The sequence below is a fragment of the Chinchilla lanigera genome, unplaced genomic scaffold, assembly GCF_000276665.1.
Source record: "Chinchilla lanigera isolate Chin_1 unplaced genomic scaffold, ChiLan1.0 scaffold00095, whole genome shotgun sequence".
Classification (NCBI taxonomy): domain Eukaryota; kingdom Metazoa; phylum Chordata; class Mammalia; order Rodentia; family Chinchillidae; genus Chinchilla; species Chinchilla lanigera.
The window spans coordinates 1,201,208-1,219,396 of record NW_004955496.1 but is presented as its reverse complement, the minus strand read 5'-3'; the positions used below and the strand labels follow the sequence as shown (position 1 = coordinate 1,219,396).

General features: G+C 40.9%; 1 protein-coding gene across 8 annotated transcripts in view; it reads right to left on the bottom strand.

The window, feature by feature from the left end:
* Col25a1 (collagen, type XXV, alpha 1) overlaps positions 1 to 18,189 on the bottom strand; it is a 415,634-nt gene that overhangs the window by 35,711 nt on the left and 361,734 nt on the right. For 7 of the 8 annotated variants that reach the window (XM_013505432.1, XM_013505431.1, XM_013505433.1 and 4 more), the window contains 7 exons: positions 17,789 to 17,851; positions 13,484 to 13,552; positions 12,557 to 12,601; positions 11,013 to 11,057; positions 10,004 to 10,081; positions 3,177 to 3,200; positions 2,525 to 2,569 (listed from right to left, as the gene is read on the bottom strand). In XM_013505432.1, the coding sequence (XP_013360886.1) occupies positions 2,525 to 2,569; positions 3,177 to 3,200; positions 10,004 to 10,081; positions 11,013 to 11,057; positions 12,557 to 12,601; positions 13,484 to 13,552; positions 17,789 to 17,851 (369 nt within the window). The remainder of the gene's footprint in view (positions 1 to 2,524; positions 2,570 to 3,176; positions 3,201 to 10,003; positions 10,082 to 11,012; positions 11,058 to 12,556; positions 12,602 to 13,483; positions 13,553 to 17,788; positions 17,852 to 18,189) is intronic. The other variant, XM_013505435.1, reaches the window with a different exon arrangement.

Below are 18,189 nucleotides of genomic sequence, written 5' to 3'. Positions count from 1 at the left end.
TTATTCAAACAACACATATCTAGTCACCTTTCTGCTTTAAAAAGTGCTGAACAAATTCCTTCAAAGGGAAGTCATTTATTTTATATCAATGAGCACTTGTATGGATCCCATTACACATATCCCTGATTCCCACACTGTACAAAATTTAAAAACACTTCTAAGTGTGGGAGAGTTCTAAGGGAGATGACTTTTTGTGTATTTTCTAGAGCTGTATTTTCTAGAATGGCTTCCTGGTGATGTTATAAACATGGTGTTGAAATAGTTAGAGCTCCTTTCCCTGATAAAAAAATCTTTAAGAGCCAGGTGATGTTATAAACATGGTGTTGAAATAGTTAGAGCTCCTTTCCCTGATAAAAAAATCTTTAAGAACCATGGGCCACAGTATGAAATTTAAGCTTTCCAATATTTAAGGAAGGCATGATCTTGTCATTGTAAACAAATGAAATAAATGGGGCAAGTCTGCTGATGTTGGACACACGTGGCCAGGCCCTCTCTTCATTCAGACTGAATACGTGCAAGGCTTCTAGCTTTACAATGTGACCTACGATGCTTAAAAGACCAGCGCAATTCATGCATGGTTTAGTGTCCATCCTCAGCCCTCGATGTGGTTTGCAAGAGTTACAAGTTACCTGATGCGTAAGAAATCAAATAATTCTTGTTTGATACAGGAGAGAGAAATGCTGGTTGAATAGGTTCCCGTTCTGTCTGAGATGCAGGCCACAGAGGACATGCTGGGCCCTTGAGCTAGGTCTGTTTTGCTGTCTCTTATTCATAGCTGTGTCCCATCCCATGTATCCCAACCCTCTCAAGGACGCCTCAGGGAATGTGGAAAGGACTGCATCCACAAACACATGAGTTCAATTCCGAGCCCACTGTGGGGTGGGCAATAGGGTTGGAGGTGAGAGAGGGCCAGCCCTTCCTGTCGCCACCATTTACACATTCAGCTGGCCAGTTCCCCGCGTCATTCAGTTTCACCCCAAAGTCATCCTGAACTCCAGGCTTCCCACGTGATGCGTGCCCACGCTCTCAGCCAAAGCTCTTCGTTCACGGTTGTGCCTTCTCCTGCTTATTTCCCTCCCTCGCTGAAAGCTCTTTGCTGAATTCCTTTATTGGTCCCCTCACTAGATTTTGGCCCTCATCAGAGCAGAGGATCAAAAAATTACTTACTGAATAACTGAATTAATAGACAAATACTACTTGAGCAGTAGGTTTTAGTGATGTAACCTTTTTAGCTAGCTGGTCCTTTTTTGCATCTTTGGGCTTCTGTAGGTTCCGGAGCGGTAGAGAAAATGTTTGAGGTGTGCAAAATGGGGGATGTGTTTAGCTTTCTTGATATTTGGTCAAGTGAGGTGGTGAAGCAGAGAACTTAGATCCTAGTTAACTCTCCACAAAGGAGCCTGGAATAGTTAAAGAACAGGGATCCAGGCCCACTTGTTCATCAGACACAAGGACTGTCTTAGGACTGCAGCATATTTTGTGTTAAATCTCTTCTGGACTAGGCGAGGGTGCAGAAATAGAAAGTTAAAACCCCACACCTTCCATTACTGTTGCACATGAAATCTGTTTACAGCTAGAATCTGTGTTCTAGATACTTCTCACACAGGCCAGGGTCTCAGGAAGACTGTATTTTACATTCCTTTAGAAGAAAAATAAATTTTTCTGAACACTAGATTTCTAAGCATCTAGAAAGAGAAGAGGACAAAAGCTGCTGTGTACATGTGTGCACGGGACAGGCATCACAAATAAACTGACTTACACGGCATAAACAAAAGATGAAGTTTTGAAACAGCTTGAATCTTCTACAAGAATCCAGTGACGAAAGTCATATTTCAACATGTGTAGCTCAGTTCTGAAAAGCCAGCATCCCTGGCTGTGTGTTAATTGATCAGGCATGGTTGAATGACTAAACCTCAGTTTGGAGGGGTAAAGTGGAAACCATCAACAGAATTTAGTTACAATCAATTAATTCTAGGTTTCTACCATTGGTGGTTGGTACGTTTCATTACCTATGACTTAAGTGGCAGAATGTCTGAATATAGATAATAAAAGAATGTGTTATAAAATAATACTCAAGAGCAATTCCTAAAATTGTTATTTATGAATGGTTCAGGAATGAAAGCGTCCCTTGTTCTTTTTTATTACAAAAGAATTAGGAAGGATCTTTCTGAGTGTCGAAGTAGATATCCTACAATCCTCTTCTACTTAAAAACTATCTTTTTTCGGACACCACAGCTAGTGTTTCTTTGTACTTATAATTTGTGTTGAATCTGTTTTGCTCTTGTTTAATAGTCTCTATTTTTTCAGTGTCTTTCCCTAATTTAATTCCCATTTCTCTGCCTTCTTTGCTAGTCTTCCTTCCTAGTTTTTCCTCTTCCTTTAGCTCAATTTCTTTTCTTCATTCTCCTAAGCTGATCTTGCTTCTCTAGCATTGTCAGGGGCTGAACTTCTTAAAAACACAGATTATTTAATATGGGCTTCTCTGCATTGTATATGATGGCAGGGAAACAAGTAAACAAAGAATCACCTTTGGCCCTTGTAGTCCTTGAGGTCCAGGAGGCCCAGGGGGACCCTAAATTAAGAAAAGAAACAGTTATAAGAAGCACCAAGTATATGTATTAAAGTTCATGCTTTACAGAATAAGCATACTACACACCTCTATGTCTATTGTAATCAGATATCTCCCATTACTGCTGTGTAAAGGGGCAACATTTCACAGGCTATAGAATCATGAAAACCACATACTTATAGGCTAAAATATCCACACAACTTATGTCAAAATATTACTGAAGACGCTTTTGCACTGGTTCTATGAGACAGTTTGTCATTGTTGCCAGACCCCTCATTCAACTCTCGGGATGAGCCAGCCTCCTGTTTCCTGTGTTTCTAGACACACACCTAACGCTGCCACCCCATAGTCTTTGATTTCCCAAATCCTAACGAACAAAGCTGTATTATTGCGAGTAGCCCCAAACTTTTAAGGAAAATGAATAGTAACTTTTTTCTTGACTTTTTCATGAAACAATGTGATTCAGCTAGGGCAAATGTTGAAAAGGTTGATTAATATAAGGAAATGTTTCATAGCAGATAAAATAATTGCACATTAGTACCATTTCAGCCTGCATGCATCAGCACAAATACAAAGTCACAATCCACAGAAATCATGCAATAGGAGTTACCGTGACGGTTAAGGTGGTAATCCTCTGTTGGGAAAATGTATGGACAAAGACAGTTACCTATTTTGTCTGCCAAAGTACCATCATACATTTCTGAAAAAAATTGACTTTTTTGCATATGTTTTATTAAGTCTGATGTCTTATAAGGAATTGAAAAGATGTTGAGGACATTTTTTCTATCTTCAATAGAGTAAACATGTTTTTAAAATTATCTCTGGATTTTTATTTGCAATTATCCTTAGACTTTTGTTTAAAATTATCTCTGGAATTTTACTTTTGCCTCTCTTTGATGGGTGAGAAAAATAACAAAATTTTAATTTACATGGTTAAAAATTAGGTAGTGAAGTTGTATGCTCTAGAGGCTTGTCAGTGTAATTATGAACTAAGAAATCTACTATTGATGAAAGCTGTATTCTAGATGGGACTCTGAGTAGAGAAAACTAGATTTCCCAACTGCATGTCTTTTCATCTTTTTTCCTTTAGACTCATTCGCTGCATTATAGTTCACTTATTTTTGTATGTGTGCTGAAACTAAATGAACTGACATTGAGGTAATCCAGTTTCCTAAAGTGCTATGCTACTTTCACCAAAATGTACACGCTTGAGGTATGAATTTGTAAAGCATGACTCCTAATCCATGAGTCATGTTTCTGCATTAATACTTTCTAGTTTACATCTGTGTCAAAAGCTCTATGGGATCTGTCGATACCTGTGACTCCATAGAGGAAAGGATGTTTTCCACTCAGGAGCTAGTCAGAGAGGAACACTATACAATCATATGTAAACTTGCTGACCTTAGCTTACCAGGGTCTCTTGCAGTCCACTGCTCTGTGCCTGTGTCTGATTTATGCTGCTGTTGCTGTTTTTACTGACATTGCAAAATATACTCCTGACTTCAAACACTTCAGTCTTTAGTGACAGGGTACTGTCACTCCTTAGAAAAGAATGTTATATATGCACGCAAAGGGTGAAAGTTTGTCTTCCGTAACAAAATCAGACATGACCAATATATGTAGCTTCAGAGAAAACATAGTAGGAGAAAAAAATCAGTGCTTCTATGACAAAGGTACGAACCGGGGCAAATTTAAATACACATATATGAATGTGTGAATGAAATAAGGAGACAGAATTTTATATTTGTGAGACAAAGTACCACTAACTTTATTTTTAAAGGAATTACCTAGAGAAGGAATTGGAGTGTTTCTGCTGTATAAGAGGTGTTTGAACTATATGGTGAATGTTTAAACCAAAACTTATTATAGCATAAAAACATATTGCCACAAATTTACTTTGCTTCAAAGATACTTATCCCATCACTCTTGCCACTTTCTGAAGCAGCTCTGGAAGTCCTCTTCTGTGTTTTTCCCAGGTGTGATAAAAAATGTGGTGAATGCCACTGCCCAGTGCCATCCAACGCATCCAATGGAAAGGCAGGCCTGTGAGAACACAGTGTCCTCACCCACCTTATTCACCAGCTCTAGCACTGTGTGACTTCTGGCTCTTCCCCAAAGTCAAAATGACTGGGCAAGGTCAGTGTTTTACATTAATTCAGGAGCAGCCACGACAGCGAAACTATCTAAAGGTACTCTGTGAACGAGGACTCCGTAGCTGCTTCAGAAAGCAGCAAGAACAATGGGGTGCATTCAAAGTGAGGGAGTGTTCTGAGGTGGATGACTAGTAATGTGTTTTTTAAACGTTCATCATATTTCTTGATCAGACCTCATAGTATGTGAAAGCTACTCCTTGGTTTCTAGGGTACAGATGAGCCATTTAAATAAGATTATTAGAAAATTATAGCATAGAAATAGTTCCTTTATCATTGCCTGCCAGCTACACATTGCAATTTTAACTAGAAAACAAAATTACAAAGCCTTGTAAAGGCAAACAACTTTACAGTTTAAACTCAGATTTCCAGTGGAAGTTCCATACATGAGTTTGTTTTTCAAACGAAAAAAAACACAAACCTGATTTGTTTTTTTTTTTTTTTTTTTGTCATTTTGAAAGTGTTTAACTATGCAGCTCAGCCTGCTCTTGACCTCACTTTGTGGCCTAGGCTGGCCTCAAACTCATGGTGATCCTCCTGCCTCAGCCTCCCGAGTGCTTGGATTACAGGCGTGCACCACCATGTCTGGCTTGATTTGTCTTTTCAAAAAATTTAAGGCTAGTAATGTGTTTCACAGTAAGCTGCATAACAAAATAGTATTATTAGTGGTAAGGGAACTAACGAGTGGGGTTTATAAAACTTCATTAAATAACTATGTTTGTGATAGCTGAAATCACACAGGGTTTCCTCTAACTCATAAACAACACAGGACAACAAAGTCAGGGAATTCACAAACGCACCTTTTTGATCACTTTTGGGCTGTACCAATGAACAGATACACAAGGAAATCCTGAAGATGTTGTGTTGCTTTGGACTTCCTATACGTGGCTTTTAAAATTAAAGCTACACAAACCCAGCGGGGTTCGTTCTTGAACTCTGGTAATGATTGGAAAACCAGAATTTGTGGTAGTGATGAAGAAAGACCCAGTATTCTCTGGTGACACAAGATGTGAAGCAGGGGGCCTGAGCTGGAGCCGTGGCACCCTGAGTGAAGCCTAGCAGGATGCCTAGTGATTTATTACCAGGGATATGTCTATGAATTCCCTTAAAATCAAAGTTATTTTCCATCATTTTTTGTAATGATGCAAGTTTAACAATCACTCATGATTTATATGAAAGAGCAGGCTTAATTTAGATGGTTTAATAGTCTGAAATGGGACACGGAAAAGGTTTGTTCCTAGTTGTTGAAATTTAATCACCTTAAATAAATACTGTAGCTTAAAGAAATATTTATATAAACAACAATTTCACTTCTGTAGATCAGTGTACTTTAGTAGTCTAACAGGATGGACAGAGAATAATAATTTGTGAAACAATTAGGGATAGTACACGTTGATATGGGACATGTGGATGGGTGCAGGCCTGGGAAGACGGGCAAAACATCTTCAAAAGAAGTTTGTAGTAGTACGTGGAGGGCAAAATGGGTAGGACTATAGCAGAGAGAAGCTCTTCTGCATTTTCCTTGGTGTTAAAAAGAAAAGTAATGAGATGGCTTGAGTTCTTTACTTCACAATTTCCATTCCAGATGAAAGTGACTTAAGAGCCGAGGGCATAGCTTGGAGGCACAGTACCTGCTTAGCAAGCACAAGGTCCTGAGTTTGATTCCCAGTCCAAAAAAAAGTGACTTGACAAGCCATTTGTTATGTGGGTTTTGATTTTTTCAATTATCTACAAATGAATGCATGAGAATTACAAATGCCAAATTCAGAGGGATACAGCAGACATAGCACTTCAACTGTATAAGGTAGAATTTTACCACATAAGGTGAATACTGGGCCACGGAAGCCATTTATATTATTCTTCATACTTTTTCGTAGACTGAAATATTTTATAGAATCACAATTTTCAATAGAGACAATGTAAAACTTTATCTTTTAAGTTTGCTATTATTATAACTATAATATACTATTTATCTAATTATCTTAGATTTGTTGGCAAACCTTTTTATAGGGGATAATAATGGAATGAACTCTACAGAACAGTAAATATCCATCACTGGCTAGAAAATAAGAATAAACGTCTTCTTTCTCTTCTCAATCTAATGGCTTCCTCACTGAACTGATTTTATCAGGGACCTTTATCCACTACAGTACTATGTTAGGAAAACTGGTACAGTTTTAAAGTGAAAAAAATAAATACAAGCTTTTTACAAGCATAGCGTATGATTGCCCTCACAGCTCCATAAGGATAAAATACCCTTGGGTTGAGTGTAAGCAGGAAATAGGTGTAAATATGGTGGATACTGACTAACATGTCATAGAACTTAGGAGGGAAAGAAATTGAAAGCATACATCCTTCAAGCAGCAGGCATTGGATTTTTAAAAGGCACAGTGCTTTTGGGCATACCAGTGAAAAAGCATTCAGGAGCCCCTAACAATAACCCTAATAATAATATACACCATAGATGCTTGGAAAAATATCTATTCTGTTGACATCTTTGTTTTGCAGATGAGATCAATGAAGCACAGAGACAGTGGCTCCTCCCAAAAGACCCAGCTAGGTCTGGTAGTAGTAGAAGGAAGATTGGATTACAGATTTCCTTTTCAGACTAAAGAAAGGCCAAATGCCAGACTATGTTCAAAGAATGCTTTAAAAACTCTTGCACAATTCTACAGAAAATGGCCAGGAAGATTGGAGCATTTCTTGGGAGATAAGAAAGTGAACTCTTAAAGGTAGATGCAGGAATTATTGTGCCATTGAAACAGTTTAAGAGAAATGCACAACCCTGCTAATAAATCAAGTTTTAAACAGTGCCCCTATATTTTCCTATGTAAGGGAGAACTTTGAAAACACAGTAGGTACACTAAACTTTGTATTCTTTTGTCTCCTCCTCCCCATATGCAGTACCACCTTGTAGAAAAAGTAAACAATTTAGAAAAGTGGGTCTAGAACGTGACATTAACCAGATTCTACTGCTTGCATTTAAACTACTCAGGTTGAGGGACACAAATTCAAACTGTTGATTGAACACCTCCTCTGAACCTCTCCCCAGGAAATATGCTTCTTTCTCTGCATTTTACCAGGAAAAAATGGGAAGACTGAAAAGTGGGCTAACCTGAAGATGTATTTGTACAAACTGATAGTAGATACTTTAGTAATAAAAATGATAATTGTAGCCAAGGACCCACAGAAGTGTAGCTCCAGCACAGTTAGATCATATTAATGAAATCATAAGGATGGAAAAATAATTCAAACAAGCACATAACTGAGGGAAATGTTTAAAACAACCAGTTTAGCTTTGAAACTAAGAAATGGTTGTGCATAACTCACTCAGCCCCTAACTGGGTAAGGCATACCTACATGCCAAGGCAGACTAACGATAATACGTGTTTTTAGTCACCAAGAAACTTGCAATCTAGTAAGGAAAACTAAAATCCATTATGTGATTTGAGAGCAATTAAATGTTTACCTACCGGGCCGTGACTATAACGCTAGAAAGGATTGTGAGGAGGAAGCCATTGTGGCAACATGTAGATTTTAGGACAGTATTTAGATGAAAAGAAAGGAAAAAGGAATTGGGTAAATCCAGCCTCCCAGAAAGATTTGTACAGATACAGTTAGAATGACTAAGCCAGGAAAAATTGTTGTAGAGAAATAAAACATTCTGCACAAGGGTAAATTCATAGGGCCTTCAGTGCCAGCTGGAGGGATTCTGGCTTGATAGAGTAGGTGAAAAGGTATCATTCAAGTTTCTGAGCAAATTAGCAGCTAAAGTAATGGCAGCTTAAAGAAATCAGCCTTGGAGTGATTTGATGCATAGGTTGGACTCCAAGGGCGGGAGTGCAAGAAGGAAGAGGAATTGGCCCAGGGTGACAGTGTTAGGAATGGGGAAAACAGGAGGTGGTCCTCATTAGGAATGGAGAAAGGGCAGCAACAAGAAACATTCTGAGAAAAACAGCAGCCCCCAGTGAGAAGGAATGGAGGAAACACTGGGAATAGTTTAAAATAGCTAAAGTTTCTACCCAAGAAACACAGAGACTGAGGCAACACTAACAACGACCGGTTAATTAAGAAAAGGAATCATTTGGTAGGTGGGAGAGGTAACCAGCATAGTTGTGAGCACTGATGGAAGCCAACAGGCATGGCAGGTCTGTAATGGAATTACTGTTAGTTGGCCGGAGGCACCCACTCAGATTCGCTCCATGGACGAAAGAGCTGAGAACCAGGTGTAGAGACCCACAGAGGGAATGACTGCACTAAGAACATGTCAGAGACTTCTGGATACCAAAAGTTTGGAGATGTATGGAGAAGTTAGAAATACCAAACTAGAATAGCTCCGTTAGAGGAGAAAAATGGAAGAAAGGAAAATACAAGCTCAGAGAGTCCAAAAAGGGAAGAGTTTCAAAAGGAATTTGGCTTGGTGCAAATGTCACTCAAAAGTCAAGCAAGACAAGTACACTGGGCTTTACCTAGTGGGTAGCACTGGCTTTTGTAGGGAGTTGTAAAGGAATGATGAGAGACTAGAATGCATAGAGGGTGAGCAGCAAGCAACGGTGGTAGAGACAAGCCACTGAGCCTATTTTTTACTTACTGGAAGGAAAACAACTAAATGGTAGCAGTAATGAGAAATACTTAGGGCAGAGTGTGCGCCAAGCTGTATTCAAAGTGAAGGAGAGAGATTTAGCCTATGAGCTGATACTACTACGGTCTTCACTTCACGGGGAGGAAAACCGAGGCACACAGAGGTTAAATAACTTGCCCTAGGTAATATATTGAGTCAGCAAAAGAGCTGGGATTTGAACCTATAAAGCTCCCATTCCAGAATACAGGGCACTTAGTTGCTTTCCAGAGCTCCCTCTTACAGAAAGGAGGCCAGACTAACACACTTTATACTTGATGAGGCTTAGGAACATCAGAAGGTAGTATGGGAAGAAAAAGATCACAAACTGGGTACCACAATGCACGCCTGTAGACCTCACTACTTGAGAGGCAGAGGCTGGAGGATCACCAGTTGGCCATTCCTGTCTCCAAAAGGGCTGGGGACATAGCTCAGTTGTACAGCTCTTTCCCAGTGTGTGTGTGGCCCTGGGTTCAAGCTCCACTACTGCAAAAAACAAAAAGCCCCAAACCTTAGCAAGTAAAGATTCCTGGGGCAGAGAGGGGGTGGGCTCTGAGCAGGGACCTGCTTGCTGTGAGGTCAGAGGGGACAGGAGCTCAGACTGACGCATCACCTCAGGACTCGTCAGTGTCAGCCTCAGCCTTCCTCAGGGTGGGGACAGCCACCTACCTGTAAGGCTTCGTGGAGGTTGCCATTGTAGTCTATGATCTCTGTAGCTCCCGGATCGCCTTTCTGCCCCGGTGGGCCCTGCAATAAAAGCAAAGCAGGGGAAACTCACGGGAGTTAGACGGGGACATCAGGGCCTGTGGCAGAAACAGGAGCAACGTGCAGCTCTCTCTGCCCTTCACTTCCTTCCCAAGACCCAGCTGTACTTCGGAACAGATAATCAAGTTCAAATTTTTCCCATTTTCCCAAGAAGGGAAATCACTCCTGACTTCCTGTCTACGGGAGGTTAAATAGAGGAAATATGATGTCTAAAAGCCTATAAGGTTTAATCTCTGAAACTATTTTCTGGAAATTATAAAACATAGACTTATTTGACGTGTGTTACAAAATTCTATTGGGTTTACCTGTGCGATTAAAGCAACGGCAAATGTCTCTACTCATTTAGATCTCACAGAATGCTTCCTCATTCTTTAAGAAGATAGAGTAAATTTCCATGGGGAGTGGGCGGCTTTCCCAGTGGGAACAGAATCCCACAAAATGAAAGCAAGTAGGGAACACAAAACAGAATGTATGATATATTATGTAGACTTCTATAGACAACATAAATATATTCTAGACTTCTACTCTATTCATTATATCTGCTGTGTAACTTCCATTAGTCATGTCCTAATTCCCTGCCTTGTTTTTAAAGGCTCTAAACATATGGGCAATTGCTCTCTTTATGCTGTAATTGTTTTAAGTGAAAAATGGGAAATTCTATTGGGTGAATGGCTGTGGTTTTGCTATTGCTCATTTAGCAAAGGGAAAGTGGGGAGGGAGTTTTTTTTATCCTTCATAGACTCCACACGCACTACCCCTGGAGACTAAAAACGAGAAAAGGGGAAGGCAGAGGAATAATTCCAGCAGCCCTGTTCCAATGCTTTCTTACCCCAGTAGCTCTCAAAAAGTTACATGAACACTACTTCAAATCTGGTTTGTAAGGGCTGAAAGTTTAGATGAAAGGTATACTCACCCTTGGCCCTAGAGCTCCAGCGTCCCCTTTGTCTCCACGATCACCCTTTTCCAATGGGAAAAAAAAGAAAAAGAAAATATTTCAATTAGTAGTAGGGCCAATGGTCTAGAAATCTCTCAAGCCTAAGGATATATCTATAACATGCAGCAGCACTTTTAGTGTGAGCTTCTGAAGCAGAAAAACAGCTACCACCACCACTGCACAGGCTTCTTTAAGATGTAGCTTGCAGGGAATTACAGTTCCCTTTTCAGAGAAGAGGGTATCTGGGAACAGGAGTACTGTCCACCTGTCACTCTCACTGTGTGGGGTTTGCAAAAGCAAAGCCAGTGGTTGCTAGTTTCCAAGGCACCCAAAGTAAACTTTTACCTTTCAGGCTGAACCATGGCTTTGTATTTGCAGGGATTTAGGACAAAGGGAAAAAGGGCCAAGCAACTGTGTTTGTCCTCAGGGAAGAAGAGCCTAGATCATTGGGACAGGAGAGGAAGGGAGAGCTCATTCTACAGAGAATGAAGACAGAGGCGCCCAGGCTAGGCCTCCCTGCGACGATGAGAGCTGGGAGGAACAGTGGAGCTATAGGTTTAGGACTCTGGTACTCAGTGCTGGGGTGGACAGCACCCTGCTGGACCAGGGTGGCAGGATGAAGGTCAGGGGCAGGGCAGCTTGCTCTCTTTTTCAAGGCAATACGGAAAATCTCTTAAGTTTTATTCATGATGTCATTATCCCACCTGTGGAGATACTAGGAATAACCTTTACAGACACCGGAGTAGTCAAAGCTGTCAAAAGTCTCCAAAGTCTAAGTTGGTAGTTTGGAGAAAAGATTTGCACTTGTATAGGTTGTCCTTTAAAATAGCTTAAATTTACACGGACCTTTGCATAAATGGAATTTGAAGCATTTTTTTTCAGACTCTATGTATTTCTATAAAATGGGTGAAGATCAACAATGATAAAGAGGAACCAGGATTACAATTTTCCTAACCACATTATGCTAATAGAAATGACTATAATAATCAAATTTGTTGTGGAGAATTAATTATCTTCGATGACTGTTTTCTTCATTTGATACCCATTTTTATGTTACTAGCTAGTGCCATTTAAAAAAAAACCACAATTATCCTAATGGTATGTAAGTTCTCGTAGATAGGATAAAGGGACTAATTTCAGTTGGCAAAATATTAATGCAATAAAGGGAGGTGTCTAACTGAAAAAGAAAGTGTACTTTGAATATTTATCACACAGGTAGGCAGGAAATGAAAAATAAGATTACACAATATGTAATTTAAATTAATTATTTAAATTAATTATTTTTTTCCCAAAGAAGCTACTTTCATGAAACAGGGAATGCAATCTCTCTTAAAGAATAGTCTGAAATATAAGAACACACAGAAACCTACAGGAGAAAACTGTTTTGTGATCCTATCATAGAAAAAATTATTGCAGTCCCTGAGTAGGAGAGGTTAATCTAAAACAGGATTTTCCTTAAAAAAGGCACAAAGCACAGATGTTGAAGGCCCCTGTCACATCCAAATGGTTACCAAGTTACTGACCTTTGACCCCTTTGGGCCTCTAGTTCCTGGTTCACCTTGTTTCCCCTATTACAGGAGAACAGGAAGATGACAAAGAGAAAATGTCAGAGGAGATAAGAAAAAGAAATAAGCAGTGACTCAGAACAATGAGGAAACATGGAAACACTTTATTTTAACAGCCTCAAGATAGGGCTTCTGTGATGTTGGGTAAGTGCACTTATCGTCACTGTACTGCTAGCTCATTCCCTGGTCTCCCCACCAACCTGATGCCCTGGTTATTCTGAAGCCTGTGCTCCCACCTGTGGTCAGGAGAGCTCTGTGCATGATTCTTATTAGTCTCAACAGTCCTTGTCTGCATAAATTGCATTTTCATCACAGAGTAAATCATTTCCCAGATTTCAAGGAGGAGTTATTAAAATAAAGTGTGACCAGATTAGTTTGCAGGAAGTTTAGATGAATACAGATTCAACAAATAAACCCATAGCTCTAATATTTTCAAGGTTTAATATGCCATCGTGTTATCATAGAAATCAACATAGCATTCAATACGTTTTTCTTAGTGGGGTTTAATACAGAGCTAGTAATAAGGGGTTAATGTGACAATGCCTCCCCTTTACATTTGGATGTGTTATTGTATTCACCAAATAGAGCAGAAGGCACAGGGAAAAGTTGAATTACAAACTGTCTTCCGTTTTTTGAGACAGGGTCTTCCTATCTTAGGCTGGCCTTCAACTTGCAGCAGTCCTCCTGCCTCCTGAGTGCTGGGATTACCCAAGTGTGCCACCACACCCAGCTGTAAAATCCCTTTTGAAATGGACTGGTGAGTGTGCATGTCAGTAAGTTATTGGTGCCTTGGGTTGCTGAGGAATTAGCTCCATATTCTAATGTAAAGTAAGAGACACGTGCTCCCAAACCAAAGTACGCACTCCTCCATGTGAGAATACTGACCTTTGGTCCAGGGGCTCCGTGTTCCCCTCGTTCACCTCTTCCTGGTGGCCCTGTCTCACCACGTTCACCCTGGCATGGAGTACAGAACAGATTAGTGGCAACCCACCCAGGCTGGGCCCTGCAGATGAACACGTGAGTTGAATAAAACCAAGGCAAGCAGAAAGTCACCATTTATTTACTATGTGCCTGCCCCTGTGTTCATCCCTTAACATGAATGATCTCAGGAGTAATCAAAACCCTCCGCGATGGTTAATTTCTGGTGCCACCCTGACTGGATTAGGGGGAGCTGGGAAAGGGTTATTTCTGGGTGTATCTGTGAAAGTGTCTCCAGAGGAGACTGCAGGCTCAGTGGTGAAGATGCACCCTCAATGGGGAGGCTGTCGCCCCTTTGGCCGGATGCTGGATGGAACAAAAGGGCGGAGGACTGGAAGATTCTCTCTTTCTTTTGACTACAAAACTCCAGATTCTTTAGCCTTCAGACTCCAGGTCTTGTGCCAGTGACCCCTGCATCCTCACACTTTGATCTTGTGCTAAGAGTTTACTGTCAACTCCCCTGGTTCTGGAGCCTTAGGACTTGAACTGAGCCTCCATAGTCATACGAATCAATCACCCTGAAACCTCTCCACCCATCTGTCTGTCTGTTCGTCCATCCATCCATGCATCCACCCTTCCCACCCTCCCTCTGTCTACCCACTTGTCCGTTGCTCTGTCTCTCCATCCCTCCATCCTGTTGTTTCTGTCTGGAGAATTCTGACTAGTACACAATTGCACAATGTTTGCAGTATCATCCCCATTTTATACAGGAGGAAACGGTTTGGTGACACCTGTCCAACAGCTGTACTGGTGAACGGAAGGACCTCTAAAGGGAACAGATGAGGGCCCTTGTTCTCTCTCAAGACAGGAATAGAGATCTGCTCTCCACTGCAGCCACTTCTTAAGTATTAGAGCAAGAAGCCTGGCAAAGCGGTTAAACCGCAGGCTTTGTAATCCGACACCCTAGAGTTTATTCTTGGCTCCACTTATTTATTGGTTCTGCATTTTGAGGTAAGTTGGTTAAGTTCTGTGAGTTCAGTTTGCTCAGTGAAATGAAGAAAAGTACTGATTTCACAACTTATGCACATAATGCTCAGAATGGTATACAACATATAGGTACACAGCTTTTAATAGATGCACAGCTCTGTGAAGCTGAATCATGGCTACTGTTCTCAAGGAGCCAGCGATCCAACTAGATGGACAACAGCCACATGAATGAGAGAGTTAAGCAGTAACACGGGCCACATGGGACAGAAGAGGAAGCCCCACTAGGTCTGAGTTTGGAGATGGGCTTTTGGGGCAGAGCATTAAGTTGAGCCTTGAAGGGGAAGGGTTGACACTGTCATCCTTGCTGATGGCAGGAACTATATAGAACACCTTCTAAGAATGTGTTATTATTTGTGTTCTACAGATGAGGAAGCCGAAGCACAAAGAGGTTAGTAGCTTGCCAAAAGCCACAAATCTTTTAAAATGAGAGAGCTGTAATTTAAAACTAGTTGCATACGTGTTCTCACATTGAAGTGTTTGGTGCATCTCTGGTCATTTTCTAACAGTACATTCCTAGTTGGGGAACTGATGGATCCAATGGTGTGAACATTTTAAGATCTTGCCAAAGAGCCGCCTCAAGAAGACGGTGCCATTTTTCACTCCTTAAACATAGAATGGAGAACTTCGGCTTCCCACATGATGGGAAGAACTTCAGTGAGCTAATAGATGTGGAGTCTCATGGTGGATGGCACGGTGATGGGGGAGAGGGCTGCTGTCTTCTTGGACTCATCTTGGGGAGGATAAAGAGGAGGGTTGGACCCCTGATGGGCAGCATGGGCTCTGAGTTCCAAGGTCCTTCTCTGGGGTTCCATGCGTGGGAGTGTGGGGGTAAGACAAGTTATGGCAGCTGATGGGAGGATGGGGTGAGGAAAACTCGGGAGCGTTCTCTGCAGCAGCCAAAGGGTGTGAAGACAGAAAAGCCTGGATGGCTGGATGCAGGGGGTGGGAAAGATGATTCAGCACTGAGGGCTTTCTTCCTCTCTCTTCCTTCTCGTCTTCTTCTTTTCTTTTTGACCCCTCATGAGACTGAAGAGCTTCTCTGGGTATGGATGATTTTTATCTTAAAAATGTACAGTACTTGGTGTTTTTTGTTTCAAATGTTTCACTTTCAGAATTGCAGAATAATTCCCAAACCAATCACTGTAAACTTAGTTTAGGGAAAAATTAAAATCTTAAAACAAGTCTCATATGTGCAGTTTATCACAGGAGGAATGGAGTCTGCAGTTCTATACATAGAATCACTTTTAATCACAGAGGCCCAGTTCTTTCCCCTATCGTGGTCTGGCATGTTATCACTTATTTGTTTACTTCTTTTTCTCCTTCTACCACTCCACTGCCCACACCAGAAGGCAGGCTGCTTTTGTTGCCTTTACTTCCCATTCTCAAATGCAGAAAAATACCCAGCATTTTTTTTTTTTTGGTGGAATTAATAAATAAACAGTGTTGCTCAAAGTATTCTAAAATTCTCTGACTAAAACACACTTTCTTCAGATAGCTACAGGTCCCACACAGGCACTGATGTAGGCGCCTGTGGCAGCAGTACCAACAACAGATTCTCCATGTTGTTCCACGTCTTTCTTTATCACACGCACTCTTCCCTACATTGCCAGAAAAAGTACAGTCTCAGCTTATTTTTTAAGTCTGAAGTTAACAGTCCAAACCAGACTGTCTATGCAACTGAAAAGCCATCATGTTGGGTAGAAAGAGGTTTTTGAATAATCACGATTTTTCTCTTATGATACTGAACATGATTAGGTAAGTCAGCTGACAATGAACTTCAAAATATCGCTAATAAAATGAATTTCCTATTGGGATCCCTGCCCGTGAGGGTACCAAACAGATACCCTAATGCTTCCTTTCACTGGAGGCTGAGGGTGGTATTTGCTCTGCACAGTCATGCAGCATCATTCATCACAGAGATTAATGTGACTTGTATGGGTCTGCACCTGCATCTTTCTTTTTGAAACTGTAGAGCAGTTTAGTTAACTGAAGAGAAGATGCTTAGGAATGAACTCCACTCTCTCCTGCCTGGGTTTCTTTTGCTTTCCTTTGTATCACAGAAGAAGTGCCCCCGACGATTGCAGGAGGCTTTCACTGCTCAGCATGCCATGCTCTTCCAACAAGGCGGGAGCCACAGCAAACCTGACAGTTCTCATAGCAACAGGGAATGTTTATTATTCTCTTTCTTTCTCTTTTTATTCCAGAAAGGTGTTTCTTGTGTGAATCTCATCAGGCTAAAACAGGCATCCTTCATCCCTTGTTAATAAGCCTGACAGTTTATATGCAAAAAGAAATGTCTTAAGAAAACAACAATTTTGCATAATCCCACTCTGTTAGTCCCCCCTCAGGCCATGCATAGTTTCCATTTACTAAGATTATAATTATTTTCCTTTGACCAGTGGAAAGCAGGACCATCCCATCAAAACAGACCTCGAACATATTTCTTCAACTCTTGGAAATCATCCCTGGCTTGTTTCTGGTGAATGCAGTACACATTGAGGCAAAGACTGCTATGGAATAAAAATAAAAGAATACAGTTTGATGTAATTTTTCCCCTCCTTTGATTCACGAGCCTGTCATGAGACAGTTCCACCATCCGAGCTGCACCTTTTTATGTCTTCCTGGGTAGATAAAAAGAGAACTCTGGCCTGACATCTTTTTTCACATGGCAGCGTGTGGTGGGTGCTTTTCGGGTCCTCTCTGGGGCTGCCAAGTAGAAGATCATACGAGATGGTTTTCATTACAGAACATTTCTGTAGACGTCATTCAGGGAGGGTTCTTGTGGAGTGAAGCACTTGGAATCTATATGACATCTGCACTTGCCTTTGAAGTTGAAAAAGTGACCAGAATCGTGATAGTATTGGATTTATAAATATAGGCTGATGTGGGTGACAACATGCAGGAGTTAATGAGTTCTGTCTTCCCTAACTCCCCTCCCTCTCCACAGGGCCAGGAAGGTAATAGCATTGGAACAGTTCAGGAAGACCCAGAGGACAACCGGAAGAGCAAATACATCCCTCCAACCTGGTGTCTCACCTAAAGCTTTCTGGAATTATCTTCCCTTTCATCTAATTAACATTATGTTCCTTGTAGAGGGGTTGGGAAAGGGTAGACCAGTTCTCCTCAAGGCAGAAATACCGGGTCACCTAAACAATAGTGTCACCCACATTTCAACATGTAGGACAAAATTTCAGAAAGGAAGGCAGGAAAAAAGATTGTACTTACTTTTGTCCCTGGTAACCCTGGTAAGCCTGGTTCCCCTTGAGGACCAATAAAACCTGGTTCTCCCTTTAAAAAGATGGGCAAACAGGGTCATTATCCGGTGGACACAAAGTAGATAAAGCCAAACTCATGTCTCACTATTGGGATTTTACTTTCTTAACTATATATGCAGTGTTCTCCCCTGAAATGAAGCTATTTACTATAAAATTAATGAGAATTTGGTTTAATCAAGTGAAAATTCTTTGAGCAAAATGAAAGGATGTGACAAAGTAGCCAAACAAATCTCCGGATAGCTTCTTCTCTTTGTTGTTGAGTGTTTCTTACAATCTACCAGATTCAGTCCAGTTGTGTTGGGGTGGGGCAACTTGGGGTAATGACCTCAAAGATGAGCCTCAGTGCCTTTG